General features: G+C 45.8%; 1 protein-coding gene across 2 annotated transcripts; it reads right to left on the bottom strand.

Moving 5' to 3' along the window:
- Positions 1-1,076: 1,076 nt before the first annotated feature.
- AK2 (adenylate kinase 2) lies at positions 1,077-20,526 on the bottom strand. 2 transcript variants are annotated; one of them, XM_004425914.3, is made up of 7 exons: positions 20,365-20,526; positions 11,925-12,050; positions 10,075-10,185; positions 9,852-9,946; positions 5,415-5,487; positions 4,040-4,235; positions 1,077-1,958 (listed from the first exon to the last, which is right to left on the bottom strand). In XM_004425914.3, the coding sequence occupies exons 1-7, from the start codon at positions 20,461-20,463 to the stop codon at positions 1,954-1,956; spliced, it is 705 nt and encodes a 234-aa protein (XP_004425971.1). In that variant the 5' UTR covers positions 20,464-20,526; the 3' UTR covers positions 1,077-1,953. The 2 variants fall into 2 exon arrangements, with proteins under 2 accessions (XP_004425971.1, XP_004425970.1); XM_004425913.3 differs by lacking the exon at positions 1,077-1,958 and having other exon boundaries at positions 3,869-4,235.
- Positions 20,527-25,588: the final 5,062 nt, after the last annotated feature.

Genomic DNA, 25,588 nt, shown 5'->3' with positions numbered 1-25,588 from the left:
GTGGTGAAGCAGAAGAGGGAGGAGTTGGCTCAAGGAGCAGGATTTAGTATGCCAGTGACAACCCTGCCTCTCTCCAGAACAAGAGACTCTGAAGAAGAACGGTGGCGCTTCCAGCCAGCTCCCCCTGGTTTCGGGAACAAGCAGTCATTTCTCAGAAACCTCACTGGCAAAGGCAGCCCTTCCAAAGATCATGAGAGCTTCAGTTCAGACAAATGATTTAAGTTCATTATTTCTGGGGAAGAAATGGATTTCTTTTCTTTCTTTTTTTTTTTTTTGCTGAGGAAGACCAGCTCTGAGCTAACATCTATTGCCAATCCTCCTCCTTTTTTTTCGCCAAAGCCCCAGTAGATAGTTGCACATCATAGTTGCACATCCTTCTAGTTGCCGTATGTGGGACGCAGCCTCAGCATGGCCGGAGAAGCGGTGCATCGGTGCGCGCCCAGGATCTGAACCTGGGCCGCCAGTAGCAGAGCGTGCACTTAACCGCTAAGCCACAGGGCCGGCCCCGGAAGAAATGGATTTACAAAGAGGCACCCAAGGGTGTTAAAGAGGCAGCTGAAAAAGCAGTCAAAAATCTGGCTTAGAGATTAGAAGCACTGGCTTTCCAGGCTGCGGACAACTGTCTGCTCAACAATTATCCAGCCCAGAAGGAAGCAGATATTTTTGTGCATATCTGGATCCAACTAACATTTATCCAGTCTGTTGTGTGCCAGGCACCAAGCAAAAAGCTTCTCCTTATAAACTTCATTTAATGCCAATGAGTCTGAGAAGGCGGCATCACCAGTCTTTTTTCAGACGAGGAAACAGGGGCAGAGGAAATGATTGGCTGGGATTTGTTGTACATTCCCTGAACTCAAGCCCAGCACTGTCTCCACCAGACCAAGCTGCCTTGTCCTCGGGCTCAAGGAAAGCCTACATATGAGGTCAAGAAGGTGCAGGCTCATCTTATGAGCATACACTTGGACCTTCCTACCTCACAGCTTCTTTTGAGCACAAGAAAGGGCTTCCAAGCCAGATCCAGAATTCAACGTCATTTTACTAGCCCAGAGCCCGTCAAAAAATACCACAACAGGGGATACAAATTTTTAATATACTTTATTGATTTAGGGGCCAAACAAGGCAGCATTTGGTCAGTTAAGAAAGGCACCTCATTGAAAATAATATATCACAGTGCTGTTGAGTGATTCCAGTCACAGGATTTGAGGATGGAAAGAACAATCTTTGGATGATGTTCCTTAGGACACTTGCTCATTTACTAAAAAGGGTCCCTTCACGCACCATGGATGGAAGAAGGCAAGAGCGTAGGACTGTGGCATATGCTGGGTGGCTGCTGAGAGCTTACCCATGAGAGCAGGTGGACTGGTAAATCACTGGGAAGTCAGGAAAGGAGTGAGAGCAGGCTACCCCACCCTTGTCACGACTCCAGTAAACTTGATTTGCTGAGCTACTGCCCCAGTGAACACACTCCATCTCTTTCAAATGTGGAGATGATTTTTTGATCTCATGGTGTGGGGAACCTGGGTCAGTAGTCAAACCCTCCCTGTTCCCAGCTACAGGACAGATAGGACAAGAGTTTGATTTTCTGCATTGCCAGGCTGGCAACCCATGAGGTTCTGAGGTAAAAGCTGAGATCTCAGGGCACAGCTTTAAAAAATATTATCACCAGTCCAGAGTAAATGAAACTTGATTTCTTAGAAATAATACTGCATCTCCCTATTTCTACTTATACCCTCCAATCAGTTTTTTAAAAAATTAATTTTCCGCATTACTTTTAAAGATTCCTACCATATGTAAAAGAAATCGCCTCACCACAACACTGCCATTCTTCCAATATCCCTCTTGAGCCCCTCACCACTCTCCCCCGACCACCCCTCCCCGCCGCCCAGCACCTAAGAGCAGGGGTCACGCCGCGGGGTGATGAGCAGTGGTGCAGTCTCGCCTGGCCTTCTGTTACTAGGCTGAAATAGAGAGGAAACAAGAGAGAACAAAATGGGTTTTTAAAAACCAAGTAAATATCAGAGAAGGCTGGCATGCACGCCCCAGCAACCAAATGCATTAAACACTGGACATTTCTCTGCCAGGTGAAAGCTCTCACGCCTGTTGAGGTTAAGGCTCTGGAATTAAATGAAGCAAAAATCTAAACCCTAACCACCCCCAAAGGGCATATGTATCCCCCATGATCTTCTGGTTCTCACTGGCAGCACAAATAGCACACGCACGTGTGTATGCGTGTGCACATGTGAATGTGTATGAATGGATGACAAATATTTGAGTAAGGGTCATGCACATTCAATTAGCAAACATTCAAGGACCTCAACTTTGAGGCCAAGTGCCTGCAACTGTCCCCAGCCAGGGGGAATTGACTCCAAGATTCATGAGGCCACCCTCACCCAGGGGAGGATCCCGGATCCCTGCAGGCATAGCTGACAATTTTGGTTTCACTCCTTTTTCTTGCCTATTCCCAGAAGTCACATGCTTCCCAGAAATGCCCCATGCCAGAACTGGGTTTCCGTTAAGAATGGGTGGAGTTAGTTTACAGCCAGGGAAACAGGCAGAGCAGAGCCAGAACTCACTCGAACCAGACAAAGAGGGAATCAAGATGGCCACATACCAGTCCCCAGCTTCCAGGTGGACAGAGGACAAGCCCTCTGGTAGTCCCATAGACAGCAGGAGAGCTCAGGTCAGATGGGGACTGGGCACTTGAGAGACAACTGCACTGAGTCAGCAGATTATGCAGGGGCAGGCAGCACTATTCACGGGACCTGCCACTGATTTTCTAATGGTTTTCCCAGAGGCCGCTGTTCCTGTGGTCCCTCACAGCAGTCTATTAATTCATCTGTTTGCCACAAATCAAACCAGAGACCAAAAGGCACAGCACTGACCCACAGGAAATGCTTAATAGTTGGGGAGCTGAGGTTAGGAATAAAAGCTGGTTACTGTCATAGGTTATCTCATTTTTGGGTGATCTTTTCTTGGGGAGACTATGGCCACCACGATCACAAAGTAAAGGGTGAAGGATTGGATCTGGAAGGGAGAGGGTTTGAGTTTAAAATTTTGGGACACATCTGATTTGGGTTTCACATCCTAGAGAGAGACTGGGTTTGAATAAATTCCAATCAAAAGAATCCAAGAACAGATCACCTCCAAATCACTGTTTCATTCATACGTGGAAACAGAGACCAACATTAAAAATAAAAACTAACAAACCTACCCTGGTCTCTCTTTGGGGAAGTGGATTGGCTGCTCTCAGATGCCCAGCCTGGATGTTCAGGAGATAGTCCGAATTCAGAAGGACCTTTCACCTGGTTTAACTCGTTGGCAATTCAGTTTTCAAACACAGGTCCCAAATGATGCCTATGTTACAGCACCGTGATGCAGACCACAAAAATAGTTCACCTTGGCCTGCCTCTTTCTACAGTGATACCCTCTCCAAGTAATTTCTGGGACTTATAATGAAAGGGCCTTTTTCCTTCCATTGAGGGGAAAAAAATTAATAATCCCTGTCCACACACTGACTCATGGGGCTTTTCACTGCGGGCTGGAAAACAAGTGGAACTCCCTGCCAACAATCCGCCAGCAGGAGCTTTGGCCTTGCCTGACTTCACGTGACCCTGGCCTTCTACTTACCTGATGGAAATGGAATGTAAATATCACGAGGTTTTAGAATTGGGGTGCATGGAAGATACCTGAGTGAGTTTATTTTGGTCAAAAAATAAAATCAAGAGTATGGCTAAAGAAGTAAAGAGCTGGTAAAGCAACCTTCCCTGTAACTGAGAAAGTAGGAGAGTACACACACACTTACACCGATACATACACGCACGCACGCACACACACACAGATGAGATGAGAGTTGCACATATGCCAAAGATACATCAAGCAAGTGCTTTTTTAATCAATACATCAAATGATATTCTTGCTGGCCTGAGGAAGCTTCCCTCTGCCTGCTCTGCCATTCCCACCCACTCCTCCAACAAAGATAGGAAGAAGCAAGAAATTCCTTTTTGGACCCAACATTAGATAAACATAACCCAGTCTTTACATGTGGCTTTGGAGAAGGCTGCTAGGATGCTCGCAAACACGACATCAGGGGTCTGGGATGCATCGATGGCAGAGTGGATCCCTTGTTTACTGTAGTACTCCACCAGGGGGGCGGTCTGAGTGTGGTAGGCCTTCAGGCGGACTTTCAAGGCCTTCTCATTATCATCTGATCGGCGGATCAAGGGTTCCCCAGTGATCTGAGAACAGGAAGAGGGCAATGAAAGGCCAGGACGTTAGCAAGGTCTCATTATCTGATGCCAGATGCAGATTTGAGATGCTGTCTGATCGCAAAGGCCATCAGCGGGAAACACAGACAACCTAGACCCTCTCCAACAAAGAACTATAAAGAACTTCACTACTCTCAGCAAGTTGGTCCCAGGAGCAGACCAACTGGTCCAGAAAAACAGTAACTATGAGGAAAGGGGCTTGTGAGAGAAAGATGGGCAATGTCTTTCTCTCACACCTTTTGCTCAGGCTGTTCAGCTTCCAAGATGAACACTTCTAGGGTCAGAAGCAAGAAAGACAGAGGCCCCTGAGACCAGGAGACTACATCAAAATCAGGCAACTAAGGTTATAATTGCTAACGCAGCTCTGAGTATTTAGTGTTTTTACTAAGGTGCTGGCCATCAACATTCTGGAAGTGGCAAGTGAAGTGAGAAACAACTCTGAATGGTAGAATTCCAGCTCTGTGAAATGTGACTAAGTTGACATGATGGCTTTGGAATCTGTATGACCTGATGAACTTGTCTCATATGACAAAGGTTAAGCCAGCAAATTCTTACTATTGTCTGCATGCTCTAAAACAGACAAAATGGACTATTTACGGCAAACGTTACAGTAAACATGTATGAGATCCTCCCTTTTACATCTGCAAGCAATTGAAGACTGTCATAAGAACTTGGCAGTGTTAGTCTAGCCAAAATATTCTGAATCTGTGGGACACAGAAGGGTCACTAGAGAGAAAGGACATTCTTCTGAAGCATGACTGGTCGACAAACTTCTCTTCAGTCCTGTCCTCCCCACCCTGCCTCTAATTCTGGGCTCCCAAGCCGTCTTCTCCTGATTAGGTGACTATTTAGGTCACCATGATGCCAGAAAGGAACTGCTCTGGACAAAAGACAGGTACAAACTGGGCAGTGGGAAGCAGCTGGCACTGGTGGCCACCTCAAGTTCAAGCAATAAACCACCTGGAGAGACACTGTATAGATGAGCACAGCCCATGTGATTTATGTGATAGTGCTATTTCTCATGGTTAAGTTAATAATAGTGGTAGAAATAAAGGGAAAATGGAAAGAACAAAGGAAAAAACAAAACAAAAAGCAAAGGAAGAAAGGGGAAGGAAAGAAAAGAAAATGTCCTATTCTGAGTTCACATACGTCATCTTTCATGGGCTCCTTTGGGGGGTTGAACTCCTCATGGTATGTACGGCCACTCAGGGGGTGAATCAGCCTGAAAGACAGCAAACGAACACGAGTCAGGTTGCCTGAAAGTATCCCTGAACCCCAGGGGTCTCCAAGATGGCGAGCAGAGAAGCTGGATGCAAGGACTTTAACCCAGCAGAGAACCCGGTATAGGCATCTCTTGTTTAGGAAAATAACTGGGCTTCAGGAGAGCTGACACCAGAGTATGGTTTCTATTCTGACCCAACATTCAAATGAGTGTCTGGTTGAACTAACTAATATAACTACCTAACTCAGGACTTGAGCGAAGGCACTCCGGTGCTGGTCTCACACAGCCATTCATTCTATTCACTCATTCATTCAACAAACATTTACTAAGTGCCTAGTCTGATTCAGGCCTTAGGCTGAATTCAGGGGATACAGAGCAAGAAGTCAAGACCCCTGCTCACAAGCAGTGCTTAATTTAGTGCGGGAGACAAATGCGGAAATAACTAACTACAGTAAATGTGATAATCCTTTAACAGAGATTTGTACAAAATGCTATGGGGACAGAGGACAGAGAAACTAACCTTATTTTCTAATTTAGTTTGGTTATAAAACCAGAAAGGTGCTATAGGAAAAATATGTCCCACGGATGCAAACACCACCAGACAATGGGGAACACCTTTGTGATCACATAGATAAAAGAGAGCCCAACCATCAAAGGGCAATATTCAAGGTGTCAGGAAAAACGACTTATTAAACAAGTTGTGAGATAAAGAGCCTAAGAAGAAGCTTTTATTTGGCACTGACTATGTAGCTGGTAGCCACATCTGTGCTGTGTCCTCTTAGGCAACAAGCCCCGTGTTCCTGACTGGGAGTGGCCACACCACAGGAGCCCAGAAACCTAAGAAGGGAGGAGGCAGGCCAAACACTGCTCAGCAGCCAGGGCCCACTTGAGTTCGTATGGTTTCCCAATTCTATGCCAACCCAGGTCTGCTTATTTAACTGACGGCTGCTCTCCTCATGAAGGTCTTAGACCAGAGCTTCCCAATATTTTCCCCCTCTTGGCATGCACAGAAATACAGTACTCAGGGTAATTGCTCCTCCGGGGAGGTATGGCCACCCCAGCCCTGCCCAGCTGCTCTGATGCGCGAGAGGATCCATATCTCAGCACATCAGTTGGGAAGTCTGGGTTAGATGATCAAAGCCACATCTCTGTAAAACGTGATATTGTGTTTTAATGACAGCACATTTTTGGGGGGGCAAGTGGTCCATTTATAGCATAAGGTGGTCCATTTACAGCACTGGGGAGGGGGAAGGTGACGGCATAGTAAATAAGCTATATTGAATGGGCTGGTGACTGCAATCATGTAATGTGAGTTGTAGGTGGGGTTCCTCTAGTGTATCCACTGGGAGATCCAGCGAGAGGGAGAGCATAGGCTGCTGGGCTCCGCTACAGCTCTGCCCTTGGGAAAGGCAGGGGTTATGAGGTATGGGCCATATTTCTTCACCTTCTGGAGAGCACACGGCACACAGCAGAAAGGATGTAACAAACACGACTCTCTCCTCCACATCTCGACCTCTCTTGCTCACTCCCAAATTCCCTCAGCCCTCCAGATACATATAACACACTGCCCCTTCCCCACTCACAAACATCATTTTAAGAGGAATGGAAGGCTCATTCCCTAGAAAGTAAACAAAAGAAAGTCCAGTCTCCAAGTTCTCAAAATGGGATTGGTCTCAAGTCCCAACCAAAACAGCTCTACGAACCACTGAGCCTGTCCTGGAGGAGGAGGTGAAGATGTGGGAGGATCAGGCCTGGGATTCTACAGCCACTGCTACCTTGAGTGTGACACTGCAGACACCTGTTTTCTCATCCACAAAATGGGGATGGTGTGAGACATTAGGCTAATGACACCAGAGAGCCAACTAATAGAATAATTAGGATATTGGAGAGTCAACATCGAATAGGTTAAAACCAAAAACCACCAACCATACTTATTTAAGAAATAAAATAATGATTCATAAAATTATTACAAGGAGGCTAGAGCTAATTCAGAAGATATTTATAGTGGGGTCCTTATCATGTCAAATTTAAATAACACCCATATTAAACCAACTAGTTCTTGATTCTTTTTCTTCCAACAATCAGCATAGTGGACTAGGAGGCAGAAAGTAGGCTTCTGCGACAGCTCTGCCACCGATCTGCAGAGTGAACTTGGAAAAACACTTTTACTTGTCTGGCCTGTTTCCTCTTCTGTGAGAGAGGGGGTCACACTAAACCACTCACTTCTGAACTGAGAGACTGAGTCTTCTCTCTTTCGCCCTCTACAGCAATTCTGTAGTTTGTTCTTCAAATCTCTCTGTTCCCCACCAGCCAACCCCAGTTAAAAGCCTCTATCACTTCACATAGGGACCACAATCAGGCTCCTAGGTGGGTCCTCGTCTGTTTCTCCTTTTTCCCCACTTTAGCCTGTACGAACCAACTGAATGTTCTTAGAATGCTGTTTTTGCCACAACACCTAGTGGCTTAAGAACATTCCAGGACTCCTGATTCTGTCATGTCTACCCTCTTCACCTTGGCAGCCCTTCCCCAGTGAAGCTCCCATCCTACCTTCCCAATAGCCCTCATTCTACCACCCAGCCCCCCAGACCATTCCTCCAACTCTGGACAGACATTCTGCCACTGGCCCGAGATAGAGCCCCTCCCCTAACCCATACTCATTCCCGCCTCTACTCCCTTCTGGGAAAGTCTCACCGAAATCCTCTCTATCCAGGAAGGTCAAGTTTGAGGTTGCACCTTTCCTGGCAGCCTTCCCTCCTTGCCCGCAGACTCTCTTCTTGGACTTCCCACTGCACTAAGCAGCTCAGGTTTCATGTATGGCTTGTAGACTCTCTGAGGTCAGAGATGGGCACCACCATACTGTTCTTTTATAGCCTCTCCTGGTCCCCTGCCCCCAGAGTCTAGTACTGTGCTGCACACAAAGCAGGCACTCGGGAAGCTGGGTCAATCGAATCAAAGGCCTCCAGTGTCACCTAGTACTGTTAACATTTGCTTTGCATGTCAGGGAACCCAGCACTGCTGATGTCCCTTCCTGTCAACCCTACAGCTTCTTGGCCTACATCAACTTTATATGTCTACTCTGTGCCAGTGGGGATGCAAAGAAACAAAAGTTCCTGAATTGAAGGAGCCTATGGAATAGCTAGAAACATGAATCCTGGACATTTGATTAGAAAATTAGAATTAGATGGATCCCATCGTATCTAATATCCAGGAAAACACCTCTAACACTCACTCTGCTGTCTGTTTACATGTCTGCCTCTCTCCTGGAAGAGATGGACTGCAGACACATGGAAAAAATATTCAAGCTCATTAGGAAATCAAAGTAATAAAATTTATAGTAATAAAACATTTTACTCCTAATTAAATCCAAAAATTTATATGTGCTATGATGGTCACAGTATCAATTTAACTGGAAGAAACACAAATGTACAACAAGAAGGGAACAAGTAAGTAAATGATGGGTCATCTACTCTGAAATATGCAGCAATTAAAAATAATGGTCATGGATGTCTGGTTGAAGATGATAGGCTGACCACCTTCCTGAGACTCCTTTAAAATGACTAAAGGATAAAAAGAGCTATAGCCCAAGATAAAGACGAGAATAGGAGGGCCTATTAATGGTTGAGAGAGTCCAACATATTTCTGGAAGGTACAAAGCAGATGGTTGAGTGATCAGAAATACGGTAGAGGAAAGTATAGCCTACAGCAGTGGTGATCTTTCACGGCAAACGTGTTCAGAAGCAGAAACATTTTTGTGTTCAATGTTGACTACTATAGAGAAAGAAGCACTTTAAGACAAAACATGCAAAAAAATAGTGGTTTTGGCTAAGGTGGCTGTACCACACGCAAATTTTTCCTCAATTTTCTGAATTTTCTGTAGATGGTCATATTCTTTTTATAATTAATAAAAAGCCTACAGCAAGGTATGGCAACTCCAACTGAAATCAGATTTTAAAAAGCACTAAAGTGAAGATACACAGGTAAGGAATTTAATATTTCTTAAGCACCTACCATAAGCAAGGCTCTGAACTATGCACGTTATGGTATCTAACAAGCACAACAGTTCCCTGAAGCAGGTATTACTAACCCCACTCTACATATGAGGAAACAGCCTTGGAGAGCTTAAGAAACTTGCCTAGGGTCAGAGTTAAAAGGTGACAGGACTGAGATGCTGTCTGACTTCAGATCCCTTGCTCTTCTTTCCACATCCCCATCCCATGTCACCAGTTCAGTGGATGTCACCAAATAAGATCAATCCACGTTGAAATGGCACTAAGCTTCCTGGCTGGGGTTAGGCAAGAGCAGTTCCCGTGGTCTGACAAAGCTCTGAGAAGCACGAAAAGAAGGGACCTTCAGGGGACAAATACCTTCCTGTGATTCTCCGGATCAGCAGAGAGTCGGGGATGCTGAATTCAATCACAGAATCAAGCTTCTCTTTCCTCTTCTCCATGAGGCTGTCAAGCTGTAAAAGAGCACGTGGCCCACCTAAGCTCCCAGAGCTTGACCAGACCCATTTCCCTCAAATGAATTAAGAGATAAAGGGCCAGAGTTGGCTTTCATGCAGTGGTGATACAAAACCAAGCCACTCACCATTTCAGCCTGTCTCACAGTCCGAGGGAAGCCATCTAGAAGAAAACCATTTTTGCATGGAGGGGTCTCCAAATTCTTCTCAATGAGCTCCACTACCATTTCATCGCTCACCTGGAAGTCAAGAACAAAATAGCCTTGGGTTTAAATCTAACTGGATGACATTAATCCAACTCCAGGGTCACAGGTTTGTGTCTGTATAACCTGATTACTAAACAGCATGTTTTCTTGACCCAAAAGAAGCAAAAATCAGAGAAAATGTGGGGTAGCTCCATTTGGAAGATTCAGTTTCATGATATTTCTGTGATTGCCATATACACATTCTCTTCCCTTGAGATCCTCCTGTGTCCCAATCTGGGTGAGGGAAGAGAATTTCACTGCCTGTCACCCCACCAAGAGAGCTCCATGTCTTAGGTCCTGAAGGACTCCTTGGCCAGTAGAGTCCTAACCATCAGATAACAACTTATCAGCAATCAGCTGTCCTCAAGGCACAAAAAAGATGAAGGCGTATCGCTGAGAGATCACTTGAGGAGGGCTCCAGGAGAGAATGGGGGTTGGTTGGCCAGAACACAGAAAGGCACCAACTTTCCCTGTTTCACAATTTTGATTAGGCTAACAGTAAAGTGACCCAGGCCATCCTGGACATGAGGCAACAGACAAGTTCACTGAATTGGCAAGATGGGGTCAGACCAAGGAACTGAGAAGCCAGCCCAACACACCTCTAAGCCTCTCTAAAAACCCCAGTGAGGACACTTCCCAGCTTTCCAAAACTGGTTTTCCTACTGGGCCTTCACAGAAAGAGAATTTCTTTGCCTGCATTACAGTGAAGGCTGCCCATCTTATCTCCCGGGACCAGCTGTGAACTTGGGGACAAAGTAAGTGTGAGCTCGTGACTAAGTGAAGGCTGGAGATAAGTAATCTCATTGCCACATCCTAATTTTTCTCAGTACAGGATCTTCTGCCAAGACTCAAAGTCCAAAATAGCCAGCTTTCTGGCCTGACTCAAGGCCTCACTAACATGAAGGGAAAGCTAGGAGTAAAGGGGCAGGTGGGCGGGCAGCCAAGGGTACTATTCGATATAGCTACAGAATCCTAAAGCCTGGCAAGAGATAACTCGGGGATGCAGGCAAAGCCCAGCACTTTCCCCAAACAAATTTTAGGATGCGAAAAGACCAGATGGCCAAGCACAGAATGACTTCTGAAGGTGATTCCCAGAGGCCACGTCCCAGAATAACTCAGTTACAATTAAGCTCTGGCACTAATCAAAGAAGATTTAGTAGATAATAGATGGTATTTGTCCAATAGATCAACTGGACTAAAAACAAGAGAAAATGCTATTATCTCCCCTAAATAGGAAGGATTACTTTTGTCAACTGCCAAGCAACTCCTCTATTAGAGACATAGAACACAGAGTCACAAAAGTAGATTAAAACACTTAGTGGCCTCCCGAGTCCTCTCTTGAATATATCCTTGAGTTCTGGCCTAGGGATGGCAGTTTGATTTTGGGCCCTAAAAATTGGGTCTATTACAAAATGCATTAGCACAAAGGAACCTCAAGAATACTGTAAATAAAATAAATTCAGAACAAACCAAGTAACTTGCTACTCTAAGAGTTCATATAATGTGCCAGTTTGTTACAACACCCTGTAGCACAGGGCTGCCCAACAGAACTTTCTACCATGATGGGAATATTCTACATCTGTGTGGCTATCAAACACCTAAAATGTGGCAAGTGAGACTGAGGAACTGAATTTAAACTAATTTCAATAGCTACATGTGGATGGTGCACCATATTAGGCAGTGCAGATCTAGACTCTGAGGAATATCAACATTCACTGTGCCACCAAACCTACCAGTTTCCCGGCATCCATAGTTGCCTTCAGCTTTTTTCCCAGCTCTGAGCCAGAAGCCACCATGGCCCTCAGCATGTCCCCAGTAGCCAAATGGCAGACACAGAAGTTTTCAGCCAATTTGGGTGCCTGTGGAGGGGAAGACAAAAACCAAGATACAGTTAACACTGCAGGCCCTGGAGTCAGACTGCCTGGTGTGAACCTGGCCCTGCCACTTATTGGCTGTGTGAACTTTGGCAAATGCCTCTTTCCCTACCTGTAACAGTTAAGAGTACCTTATATTATAGTCTAATGTATAATGATTATAGGGTTGTAGTAAGAATTACATGAGATAATACACGTAAAGCATTAAAACAGTGCACATAGCACACAGGAAGCCATCATAAACATGAGCAATTATCACTACTTCCACTAGATACACTAGGACACATAAGCCTCGCTTCCCCATTATAAGTGAGAAGAATAAAAATAGCAGTAACAACACTTCACGTGGCTGCTGTGAGTTTAAATGAGTTCTGGGGGGAAACAGGTTTCCCCCAGACAGACCCAGTTTTTCCCCTGTCTGTCACGAGGGAGCTGCATTATCTTGGCCAAATCACTTAACCGCTCAGAGGCTCGTTTCCTTGTCTGTTTAAAATGAAGGCAAAAAGGCTCCATCTCAGAAGGTAGCTGTGAGGCTCAGAGGAGATATATACGAAGAGCACTTGGCAAAGAGGAAGCACTTACATGTCAGTTGTAGGAGGCAGTATAGCCTTTTGGTAAAGGGTATGCGTTTGAGAGTCAAACGGCCTAGGTTTCAGACTCCAGGTTCCCCAATCACTAGATACGTGACTTGAGAAAAATTATACTACCTAAGTTTCAAATTTCCTCTAAGTAAAATGGAGATAGTGACAGTACCTACATCAGCGGGTTGTTGAGATTACAGGGAATTTGGCATATGCAGGGCCAGGCACATGGTAAATGCTCAGTGAACATTAGCTGTTACTGTAACCCGCGCCCTACTTTCCACATTCATTCATATGGAAAGAAAACACCTGCGGATGCCTCTTCCAAGAACCCTGCTGGGATCCAGGGAGACAGATGAATAGCAGACACAGACCCTGTCGTCTTGGAGCTCACGGTTTGGAGGACTACACATCAGAATAAAGACTAGAACAGGAAGAGATCAGGACAGTTCAACACTGGTTTTATAGTGGCAAAAAAGGACGCAGAATTCATGAGGAATAGAATCAGTTCAAGGAGCTTAATTCTTAGCTTTCTGGTTCAATTGTTTTATAAAATAAGTAGGGTTGGATCCTTGTTCAAACCAGTCCATTGGGAGTTTTCTTAGGCTCACCCAATAAAAGCTAAATAGATGGGGCTCAATGCAGCAAATTCTGGTTTATGATTCACGGACTGATTCAGTGCAAGCAAAGAAATGACTTTATAGCAAAATGGGACCCAGATGAGAAGGCACTGAAAATTGCACTGTGGAAAATCAATGAAGGTCAGGACCCTCTGGCAATGGAAAACCTTCAGGTCCTCCAGGCTGGCAGTGGCCATACCAGAGGACTCTACTTTTCTGCCAATCTCGCTTCTTGGTTGTTGAAATTAACTTGGGTGAAAAATTTGGAAGTCAGGCTTGTTCAAGCGGAAAGGCTGACCAAAACACCAGAGAAGAGCTGTTAGCACAGAACCTAACTGTTCTATTTTTATCACCCCCAAACTGCGGGACTCTTATGTGCCATTCCAGGTGACTGGATTCTACAGCTGTATGAAAGAACCTTCCAACTGGGAAGACAAGGCATGGTGGAAGACTAACGCCTTCATTCCCTGTTGGCTGCATGGAAGTCAGTGTGGTGCGCTGCAAAGAGCATGGACTTTGGAGTCAGATTTGTACATGGATCCTGGCTAAAGCACTCAATGGCTGTGTGACCTTGGGCTAGTTACTTAACCTCTCAGAACCTCAGTTTCCTCACCACTCAAACAGGGATAATGTCTACTTCATAGGTCTGTTGTGAGGATAAAATGAAATAAATTACCCAAAACATCAGACACACAGTAGGCACTCAATAAAAGACCTCCTTCCACGGTCTTTCTTTGTTGCATTACTCTTTACTTCAAACTACAGAAGAAGCCTGACGAAATAACTTTATTATATTCCCCTCACACTTCAAGCTTATGCTTTAGAGCAATGCTTCCCCTACTCCAAATCACCTGGGGGTGCTGCTAAAATGGATTCTGATTCCATAGGGTGGGGCCTGAGCATCTGCATTTTTAACAAGCTTCCAGGCCCGGCTGTGCTGCTGGCCCCTGAGCCACTTGTGTCTCCCTAGCCATGGACTGGTGCTGAGCCTAAGAAACAGGCTCATCACCTCTGAGAACCTTCTGGTAGAGGAGAGGGGTTTTGAGGGGCATGTGTAAGAAGGGCTAAAACCACTAGGGAAGCAGCATGGGGGGTTTGGTGTTCTCAGACATCAGTGTATTATCACAATCATCTGGGGCACTTGCTAAAAAACAAAGCCAGGCCCACCCTTAAAGTTTCCGACTGGGTGGTTCTCAGGTGGCGCCCTAGGATTGTGACGCACAGTATGTGAAGCCCTGGGGCAGTAGTGCAAGACAGAGTTTTATAGCGACACAGATCTGGGTTGGAAACTGGGAGCTACAGTTTACTCACTGTGTCACCTGGACCAAGTTATGCAGCCTTCCTAAGGCCTCAGTTTCTTCACCCCTAGAGTACAGATAACAGTGCCCACTTTCAGAGCTGCTGTGGGGATTTAATAAGGTTGCAGATGCAAAAGCATCCAGCATAGTGCCTGGCATCTAGGGAAATAAAGGGAAACTATCAGCCGTTGAGATTTGATTTAATCTCAAACTCACTTGTTTCTCACTTGGAAATCGTCTTTCTGCCTCCAGTCTTTCCTGCTCCGACCTCCAATGCTCCTGCATGTGCAGCTGGAATCATCTCCTAAAATACCGTTGGACATGCTACTCCTGCCCCCCAACCCCCGAACACACACACAATCAAAAGCCTTCAACATCTCCCCAGTGTGTGATAGGAAAGAAATCCAAATATCTTAGCCTAGCACTCTGTCCCCCACAATCAACTTCCTATACCTCCCAAGCTCTTCAAATGGATCTCCCCAAGTCCCCTATCTATATGCCCTGCACCACTGCAAATAGTTGCTCCATGTATGATTCCCAAACACACAACATAAGCCTCTCTCCAGACATTGGCTCATGCTCTTCTCTACGCAGGAATGCCCTCTCCCTTCCCCTACTGGTCAAAGCTCTACCCTTCTCTGTAGTCAAATTCTGAGCATCTCGCTCCCACCTCAAAAGTTCCCCAACTATCCGTCCTGCCTCTAAGAAGGAATCATATCAACATCAGTAACTTTGAGCGTTTGCAACAAGCCAAGCAATTTTTCCATGCATTGTTTTACAGTATTTAGTACGCACAAGACATAACAAACCCATGAGGGAGGAACTATTTTTATCTGCATTTTACAAATGAAATTCAGAGGCTAAGTTGCCCAAGATCACATCGCTTGTAACAGCAGAGCTGGCAACCGGCCTCAAGACTATCAAGACCTCGCTCTTACCCATGACACTATGTGGCCTTATTTAGAAACAACCACCACCACCCACAAAGCCTTAGTGGCTGTCCTTGTGGAAGGGTGTGTGTGTGTGAGACAGAGACTGGAAGGGAGCACAAGGAGGACTTCACAACATTCTGTTTCTTGATATGGGTATAAGCTACACAAGTGTGTTCACACTGTGAAAATTCATCAAGTCGCTCACTTATGATATTTGCACCTTTCTCTCTCTTATATTACACTTCAATAAAAAAGTTTATAAAAAACCCACAGAAACCTGTGTTTGAATATCAGCTCTGCTTCTTAACTTACTATGTAACTTTAGGTCAGTAATTCTTTGAGGCTATTTCTTCATCTATAAATTGGGGATATTACTACCAACATCACTGGGTGGGTAGGAGGAAGAAGGGATGACTCGCAACAAATATAGTTCTTGTTCTAACCTGGAACTATCCCAGCATCTGTCAGTCACTCATCTGACACTTCCCACATGGTACTTTGCACTAGTTATGTATTGTTTGCATGCATGCTAATTTCTGCCTCTACACCTAGATTAATAGCAACAATGTAAGATGGTGACTCTGCTCAAGAATCACACAGTCATGAGTTTAATCCTTCCTCTGCTACTTACTCTATGCAAGTTACTCCACGTATGTCCTGGGGCAAGATACAGCCTCTGAGCCTAGATTTATCAGTAAAAAGGTATGGATAGCGATAGGACCTACCTCCTAGGGTTGCAGGATTAAATCAGATGACACATGTAAAGTCTTTGGCTGGGGGTCTGTCACATAACAGAGCAAAGGGTGACTATTTGTAATATTAAACCCTCTTGAGGTCAAGGGCTGCTTTCTGCATTTTTAGCACTGTACTTATCCAACAAAATATGCACAGGGTAGGAGAAAAATCTAACCCAGGGGAGCAGACAGCAACAGAACGAGCAGGAGCTTTGGAGTCATTCAGATGCAAGATCTGCCAATGACTTGCTATGTAACCTAGAGAACAAGCTCTCTGAACTTCAGTTTCTCTAACTGTAAAAGGGGGAATAAGAGTGTGGGTCTCACAGAGTTGTTGTCTTTGCATTGATGTAACTGACAGAGCCTGACCTGCAAGATGGTAGCTGATTGCCTACGAGTGCCTGGCCTTGAAGAACTGGTATCATTGCACACGTGGAAGAAACTGTGAACGGGGGCAGGCAGAGAAAACAGGAAACACACCTCGATTTAGGCCACACTGTAGGAACATCCAAGCCCAAAAGCGAGACAGGGAAGTAAGGTTACATAAATAAAAGAACAAAACCAAGTATTATAGCCGTTTTAAACATTGTCATGTTGATGCAAAAGCAGTAGTTTAAAAACGTTTAATTATTTCAGTTAAAAATGAAAAGTTAAACAAATACCTAAAATACTGAGTTATGCAGGTATAAAAGGAAGTACTGGTGGAAAGAAACCAAACATAACTAAGTAGGCACTAGGCACTAACCCAGGTTAGGGATTTTACATCAGAGATGGGAAACATTTACCAATGGGGGCCAGGCAGGCAATGCAAACGAATGAAGTGGGTCAAATGTAAGCCGCAGGCGGCGAAGAGGGCTATGCAGGCGACAGGGGAGCACATGGACCATCCAAAGCGGCACCGCCACTCAACTGCACGCCATGTCGGAATGCAGGCCTGGAGCCACCACATCTGACTTCTCAAGAGAAACTGGAGCTCTGGAGTTTTAAGCGAAATTTCACAACTGCAAACGCTGTGTGGTCAACTTATTTTGAAAGCTGACAAATAAAAGGAACAAATCAAGCATTATCCTGTCTTTTCTATACAAACCATACCAAATAGTAGATGAGAAGTTTCTCTTTATAGAAACACTTCAGCTAATAAATGACAAGGTAATGATATAATTAGGACACCACCATTTTGCCAACCACAATGAATTCCTGGACCCAGGCACTGACCACCACAGAGACGAGCAGACATGATCTGCTGCCTAATCGACAGCACAGCTCCACCTGTGACTTAGTTGGGCCAAAACACTGAACCCAGACCTGGTTAAGTTTAGGATCAAATCACCAATTTACAGAAAATAGAAAGATGTTAAATACAATAAAAGGGGATACAATAAAAAAATCCCAGAAAGAGAGATACTCCCAGGACAAACAACTCAGTTTCTTCCACAAAAGAAAAAAACCTGCAAGAAAAAAAAAGGGGAGAACCTTTAAAAGAGACTTAAAATGATCACATTTGTGAGACAAATGGAAATGTAAACATTGACTGCTATTAAAAACTGCTAATTTTTAGGGGTTATTGTGCTTGTTCACAAAAAAGAATTTATCTTTTAGAGAGATACATGCTGAAATATTTACAAATGAAATGCTATGAGGTCTGGGAGCTGCTTTGTGAAGGGAGAGTGGATGGGGAAGGAATGGCCATGAGCTGAGGATTGCTGGGGCTGGACAATGGGTACATGGGGGCTCATTATACCATCCTGCCTTCTTTTCTGTATTCAAAACTCTTTACAATAAAAAGTTAGGGTGTGCCTGCAGGCTAAATGCTGCTATAGGCTGCCACTTTGCAACCTCGGATTTATGAACTCTACTGTTTGATTTTTAACTCCATAAAACTACAACCACCAGTATTCCTCTTGTGCCAATTATGGAAAGAAAGGCGTACAGAGGTCAGTCAAGTGACTTGTGTAAAGCTTACTCTTTCCTCAAGTCCCAGCTCTAATCACATCTCCTCTACTTCCATGAAGCCTTCTCTGACCAACTCCCACCCTAAATGCATCCTTATAAATCAGCTCATAAGTATAATTTTCTTCACAACTTCCTGAATGCATCACCCTTTATACTGAAATACATCCGAGTTGGTGGAGGGGGAGAGATGTGTTACTAAGATGAGGGAGTCAATAATTACTGAACACCTACTATGTGCCAGGTTGTCATCTGGGTACCTATGGGTGCTTTACAAACGTATATAACATCATCTTCCAATATCCTGGTGAAATTTTGGTCTACATGGTCAAGGACCTCATCAGTTTTGTTCACTGCTCTATCTCCAATGTTTTGGTCCTCATGAAATGGTGAATGAGCAAGGCAGGTATTATCCCCATCTTTCAGGTGAGAACACTGAGGCTAGAAGTTACAAAGCTTGCTAGATTATAAAGTCCTTATCTTAGCACCTGGATAAGTTGTCCATTTCACAACTACTGCAATTATTAACTTCAATATGAACTAAGAAAAAATAATCAATGCATTTGAGCTACCCTGTTTATACTTGGTCACTCATAGCAAATGTCTGCAGAGTCTGGGATTAAATATTCCTAGGCCGAAGGTTACCTAATAACAGGATGGTAGCAACAGGGAAGAGGAGACTTCAATGTTACTGAGGACAAGGGGATTAGGTAACAGGGAGTTCCAAGGACCAATCAGCTCTGGCTATCAAGAAAAAAGGGAAAGGAGTTCTTCTTGACCTAGTCCCCAGAGGCAAAAAGCAGTCACAGGAAGGAACTGAATCTCCCAGACTTCCCTTCTCCTCATTACACACATGAATCTGTGTCCTTCACCCATTTCCAGTAATCTTTTGTGTGTGGGAGGAAAACCAGCCCTGAGCTACCACCTGATGCCAATCCTCCTCTTTTTTGCTGAGGAAGACTGGCCCTGGGCTAACATCCATGCCCATCTTCCTCTACTTTACGTGGGACGCTGCCACAGCATGGCTTAACAGGTGGTGGGTCAGTGCGCGCCTGGGATCCGAACCGGCGAAGCCTGGGCCGCTGCAGCGGAGCGCGCGCACTTAATCGCTTGCGCCACAGGGCTGGCCCCATTTCCAGTAATCTTATCAAGTGCCAAGTAATATGCTGGGTGCCGCGGGGGTCCCAAGAATCAATAAGACAAGACCGTCCCAAGACAATGCAATCTTTGCAAGTGCTAGGAAGAGAACAGTGGGCACAGAGCAGGCCCCAGAACCCCATTCATTTGGGAGCTCAGACTTTCAGGAATTCCCTCTTTAGAACCTAACAACAAGCAAGAGCCCCAGGCTTGGGGAGGCAATGCCAGACCCCAGGCAGGAAGGGGACACTGATAATCCAACCTATGGGCTGCCAAATCCTAAACGAGATCATAAATTCCAGCCTTGATCTACCAGCCCGTTACCTCCCAGACACCAAGTGAGGCCCCGCCTCACAGAGGGTAACTTCAGACTCCAATCAGCTGGCGCCCCATGGCTCCTGAGGTACCAGGCTCCATAAAGTGAATTTCCCCAACTTGGGAAAGCCACCTGACCTCTCTGGGCCTGTTTCCCTACCTGTACATTGAGGTACCCTCTCCCATCCCCCAACTTCACTGGCTCACGCAGGCCATACCTCGATTCTTTGACCAGACTCCTAATCAGCACATGTCAGCTCCCACTCTGCCCCACGTGCTGGAAATGCTCCTCCACTTTCAGTCATTAATCGTTATAAGAAACGTCCCCTACCCTGAATGCCTGGAACTTAACCCTGGACAATTCACCCCCAAATTTCACACGGAGTCTGGGGTCCCTGCCTCCACTCAGGCTGTAATCTAGATGCCTCAGTCCAGGACTCACCCTACCCCTCAAACCCTCTCAGCTTCTAACTCCTTAAAGGATCTCATCAGTCCTTAGATCCCCTAACACGACAACTTAAGCCTGGATCCCTCAAGAACTCTAATCCTAACTCAGACTCCCCTGACCTCCAATTTGGACCCTCCCCCAAACGCCTTACCAGAACCCCAGACGCCAGCCAGGGTCCCCCGAAGCCTCAGTCCGCGGCCCCGCTCTGGGGCGATTCGGACCTCCGGTTGCCCTGACCTTGGAGATCTACGGGCTCCCATGTCAAGCCCAGCCCTGCAACTCACCTGGGTACCCTTGCCGGCCCCCGGCGGCCCCAGCAGCACAGCCCGGATGCCTTTAGGATGTTCTCTGGCCGGTTCGGCCACGGGCGCGTTGGGAGCCATGGCCGCCGTAGCCTCTCACTGCTCAGCCACCCTGCACACCTAGCAGGTCCAGCGCTTCCAGGCGAGCGCGCCACGCACGCCACGCACGCCCCGTTTGCCGCTTACACTGGCTCGTCGCCACGTCCGTCATTCTTCTCCGCCCGCCCCTGAGCGAGACGGACACTGCAATTTACCAACCACATGGCGATATTGGGGAAGACTGTTTTTGATTGGACAGAATGAGTGCCGGAGCAAGGAAGGAACGGGCCGTCATGGACCGAGGTGGGTGGGGCTCGCGGCGAGTACGCGGAGTGGGCGGGAAAACGTGAAGCCAGACGGGAGGCCCCGCTGGGAGTTCTAGTTAGACTTTGACAGTTAATGACACCGGCAACTCCCGTGAAGTCCTATGAAGTTGCCCGCGGGAGTGTAAATGGGTGAAATGTCTTAGAAGACAAATTGGCAATATGTATCAAATATCCTTGGGCCCGCAATTCCACTTCCAGGATTCAAAGGACATAATCAAGCATACGCGTAAAGATTTGTGTAACCAAGATGTTAGTTGTAGCACTTGTAACAGCCAAAAAGTCCAAAACAAACAAACCAAAAAACTAAGGCAATATCCCAAATGTTCAACAGTGAGAGATTGGTTAAAAAAATTGCAACAAATTTGTTTACTCGTATCCCCCCATCGTTTAAGATATTTAATCACATGGGAAAACGTTCACCAGTTACCAAAAAATCGCAATTTTGTTTGATAGTTACAAGTGATGATCTCTGTATAGTGTGATTACAGGAGCTTCTCCCCTTCTTCGTGCATTTTTATAATTTCAAAAAGTTCTATAATGAATTCTACAATAAACAGATATTACTTTTAAACTAAGAAAATGGCCTTTTGAATTGGGGAAAAGGTAGTTTTTCTCAAAAGAGGCAACCTTCTCTTGGACAGGCAAATAATTTCTACAGCTCTTTGGTGTGTGAAAGTGTCATCCACACCCCCTATGAAGCAATCCCTGAGGCCTTGGCAAGACCTGCCCCAACGGCCCATTTGGAACTTTGCGGAGAGTGTGATTATGAAACAATTGTGTTTCCCCACAGATTCAGAGCAACTCATTTTCCACATCTTGGTAATGAATTTGCTATCCCTTCAGCTTGGTCTCTTCTATTTCACCTCACTGAAGATTTAACATTCATTCCTCATCTCCACAATGGACTTCTACAAGGTGCCTGATCTTGAAGGAGGGAGGGATTGTTACACCTATTTTTCAGGAAGATATGCAGTGACCAGTCTAAAGCCACACAGCAGCAGAGTCACAATTAAGACTGGAGATGATAAGTTGGTGCCCCAGAGTGCACAGGGTTCCTGGGGGTGGGAAGCAAGCATATTTCTCTGGTGGATGCCTCTATGTGGCCAAAATTCACTTCAATCCAAGAAGACCAGAGTTTATCAAGGTTTGCTGTTCCCAGGGCACCAGGCAAGGGACATAGGAGCAGCCTTCCCCTTCTACCACCGATCCCTACAGTGATTCTGACCAGGCGTGGACCCCCCAGGAAGGAAAGCAACTAGGACTACATGTAAATACACAAAATGTAAGGTTTATTCATTCGATTTTTTAAAATGTCCTAGTCTTTGGGGCATACTAAGGCCCATAAAGGGGATATTGACAGCCCAGGGGAAGGAGGGAGTACCTCATTCACTTATTCACTCAACTATTAATTTTTAATAATAACTGCTACCAGCTACCTGTTATTGGGTACTGGGTGCCAGCAGTGTGCTATGCACTTTACATGCTTTTTCGCACTTAATTCTCACAACAAACTATAAACGAGGCAACTACTTTATTGTCTGATTTTTTTATTTTTTAAAATTTTATTTATTTATTTTTCCCCCAAAGTCCCAGTAGATAGTTGTATGTCATAGTTGCACATCCTTCTAGTTGCTGTATGTGGGACGCGGCCTCAGCATGGCCGGAGAAGCGGCGCGTGGGTGCGTGCCCGGGATCCGAACCCCGGCCGCCAGCAGCAGAGTGCGCGCACTTAATCGCTAAGCCACGGGGCCGGCCCTATCCGATTTTTTTAAATAGAGGAAACTAAGACATAGAGAGGTTAGCCTGTGGCTGAGTAGATTTGAGCTCAAGTCTGTCTGACTGGCTCCTGCCGAGCACTGCCAGGTGACAAGACAGGCCGTTTCTGCAGATGTGGGACTCACAGTGTAGCTGGTTCCAGCTGGAAGGATCATGGAGGTTTCTGTGAAAGAGAAGGACCTTGAAGGATACAGAGGATTTGGCTTTGGGGTGGGGGACATTTCAGCCTGAGAGAATATTCGGAGCAAACCATCAGAGGTGAGAGAGACTAGAGTGTGTTGTGGGTTCTATTCAGGTGCTTTGGGGAATCGGGAAGTTTCTTAAGTAGCACAGTCGTGACCAGATTCACATTTTATAAAGATCACTTGCAGCACAGACTAGAGGGGAGAGAAAGAGATGAATGCAAGACACGCTAAGAAATATTTCTGCTAGTGTTTTGTTGTAGGCAGAATAATGCCCCCCTGCCAAAGATGTCCATGTCCTAATCCCTGGAACTTGTGACCATGTTACCTTACATGGCAAAAGGGACTTTGCAGATGTGATTAAGTTAAGGATTTTGAGATGGAGAGATTATCCTGGATTATCTGGATGGGTCCAATATAATCACAAATGTCCTCATAAGGATAAGAGGGAGGCAGGAGAGCAGGAGAGGGAGGCAAGAGAGAAGGAGATGTGATGACACAAGCAAAGGTCAGAGTGGTGTGATTGCTGGCTGGGGACCACAAGTTAAGAAATGATGGCAGCCTCTGAAACTGGAAAACCAAGGAAACAGATTCTCCCCTAGAGCTTCCAGAAAGAACATACTTTCTGCTAACACCTTGATTTTAGCCCCCTAAGACCCGTTTGAACTTCGGACCTCTAGAATTGTAAGATAATAGATTTGTGTTGTTCTAAGCCACCAAATTTGTGATAATTTGTTACAGCAGCAGTAGGAAACTAGTACATGTTCTTTGGATGCAAGCGACAGAAACAGACTCTGGCTACATAAAGCAAGAAGGGAATTCATTGGGAGGACACAGTTGTACAACTGGCGGCCTCAGGAATGATAGGAGCCAGAGCTGCTTGGGGCAATCTAGATGTCAGGGGCAAGTGGACAATGCTGACGGGAATATTTATTCCCTCTTCTGGCTTTTTCTGTGTGGAGGAACCTCTTTTAGAGTAGTACTCTTGCTTCTTGCCTCACCCCTTACCCCGTCTATCCTCCCCAGAGGAGGAGGAGTGACTTATCTGATTGGTGAATTTAAGGAGAAGGAATGGAGCTCAACTCAGCTCTTCCTCCCTCTTTCTCTTTCAGATTTGCCTGCCCACAAGAGCCATGTTTTTTTGCTCTCTTCCTCCAGGCTCTAAATTTCCTGGAGTCTGACCCTCGCCGGAAAGACTATGATTTTCCAACACTGCCTGTGACAGGGTGGAGAAGATTAATTTTGGGGTTCAGGATTCGTAAGCCCACTTGTCTATCAGACCTAAAGGTACATCTCCAACAGCTTTGTCAGTAATAGGTGATATTTTGATCTCCCCCTGCCCTACTTCTGTAGCTATCTCTCGTTTGGTTCTAAAATTGGGTGAGGCTACCCGAAACCCAACAATTTCTCGTGAATGCTATGATTGGAATGATTCAGCTCAACTGTTTTCTATATCTGTGTCATTCTACTCAAGACTCAGAGTCCTGGCTTGGCTCGGATCTCGTGTTCACCTCTTGGCAAAGGTGGAGAATACCTTGATTGACAGTTCCCTCAAGACTGCAAGGAATGAGAGAAGTAGTTCTCCCAAAGCAAATGATGACAGTTTCCAAAATAAGAGGGAAGAGCTATTGGACATGTAGAAATGACAGGTGTCCACTGCAGGGAGCTTTTGTAAAGGTCCAGGAGAAAGGTAATGAGGGACTGGACTATGGAGGTAGAATTAATGGGACCTGACACCAGACCAGATGGGGATAAGAATGTCCAAGTCTTGGGGCCAGGTGACTGGGGGGCTGGTAGTGCCATCAATATTCATCTCATTCATCCTTTAATTGATTCATTCAGTGTACATTTAGTGAACCCATATTATGTGCCCGGTATTGTGCTTGGTGCTAGAGATCCAGTGGTGAACAGAGAGGGCAGGGTATCCACTCTCATAGAACTTGCAGTCAAGTGAGGTAAAAGACAAGTAAGATGGCGATTTCAGTACAGTGATGGAGGTCGCACTGGGGAAATTACAGGCTGCGTTGGGAATACAATGGAGGAGCACCTAGCCCAGATTTGATGGTAAGTGATATCTAAGAGAGATGAAACTTCAAGGATGAGGAGGATTTGCCTAGAGAAGAGCGAGGGGACAAAGGGACAAAGGGAACAGTGTGTGCAAAGGCCTAGAGGCAAGAGAGAGTAGGGCAAGTTGAGGGGAACCATGGTACTCAGCAGAAGAATGCCTCTCCTATGTCGTGGAAATTCTATACTGCCAAGGGCTTGGGGAAAACAGCCTTGTCTCACCCTATAGAAGCTGAAAGGGCGAACTCTTGCCTGCCTTCCTGGCAATTGGGAAGTGAGCACGTGACCAGGCCTGACCAGTGGGATGTTCCTGCCCAGGACTTTGACCTTTGAGGGGGAGAGGCGAAGCGGCAGGGCCTGTTCTTGGAGGGGAGATAAGAGTCCAGCAGCAGTGGGTGGCCAGTGGCCAGCAGTGGCTGTCCAACCAGCCTTCTCCTGTGCCGTGGCTTTGCCTGTGTTCTTAGACGAATTGCTTTTGGTTCCTATCCATGTTTGGAATTCGTGAGCACCCTATATTATTCCATAAATTCCCTCACTGTTTAGGCTAGCCACTGAGACCCCTGATGGGTACAGAGCTGAGAGAGAGTCAGCCTGGCTGGAGTTATGACTCGAGAGAGGAAGGGAAGAAAGAAGAGGGTGGGGAGGCAAGGACCTGTGGGGAATTTTCCTGGGGCCTTCTAGGGAAGTCTTTCCCCTCCAGTAAAAGGAGAGATGCCCAGGAGGAAAAGCTCCCTTCCTGCCTGAGTTTGGATGTGGAGAGAGGATGCAGTGCTTAGTCTAGCAGCCATCTGGGGACCATGAGGGGAGAGCCAAGAGACT

This window comes from Ceratotherium simum, chromosome 22 (genome assembly GCF_057802395.1).
Source record: "Ceratotherium simum simum isolate JZ-2026a chromosome 22, ASM5780239v1, whole genome shotgun sequence".
In the NCBI taxonomy this organism is placed as follows: Eukaryota; Metazoa; Chordata; class Mammalia; order Perissodactyla; family Rhinocerotidae; genus Ceratotherium; species Ceratotherium simum.
This window is presented reverse-complemented; position numbering and strand designations above follow the sequence as displayed.

What these genes read in the sequence shown, in the direction of transcription:
- AK2 (XM_004425913.3), bottom strand. Translation starts at nt 20,463, where the DNA reads ATGGCTCCCAACGCGCCCGTGGCCGAACCGGCCAGAGAACATCCTAAA. An exon ending in GGGCCGGCAAGGGTACCCAG is followed by an intron (nt 12,051 to 20,364) that starts GTGAGTTGCAGG and finishes TCCCCTCCACAG; the next exon opens with GCACCCAAATTGGCTGAAAA. An exon ending in CTGTGAGACAGGCTGAAATG is followed by an intron (nt 9,947 to 10,074) that starts GTGAGTGGCTTG and finishes GCTCTTTTACAG; the next exon opens with CTTGACAGCCTCATGGAGAA.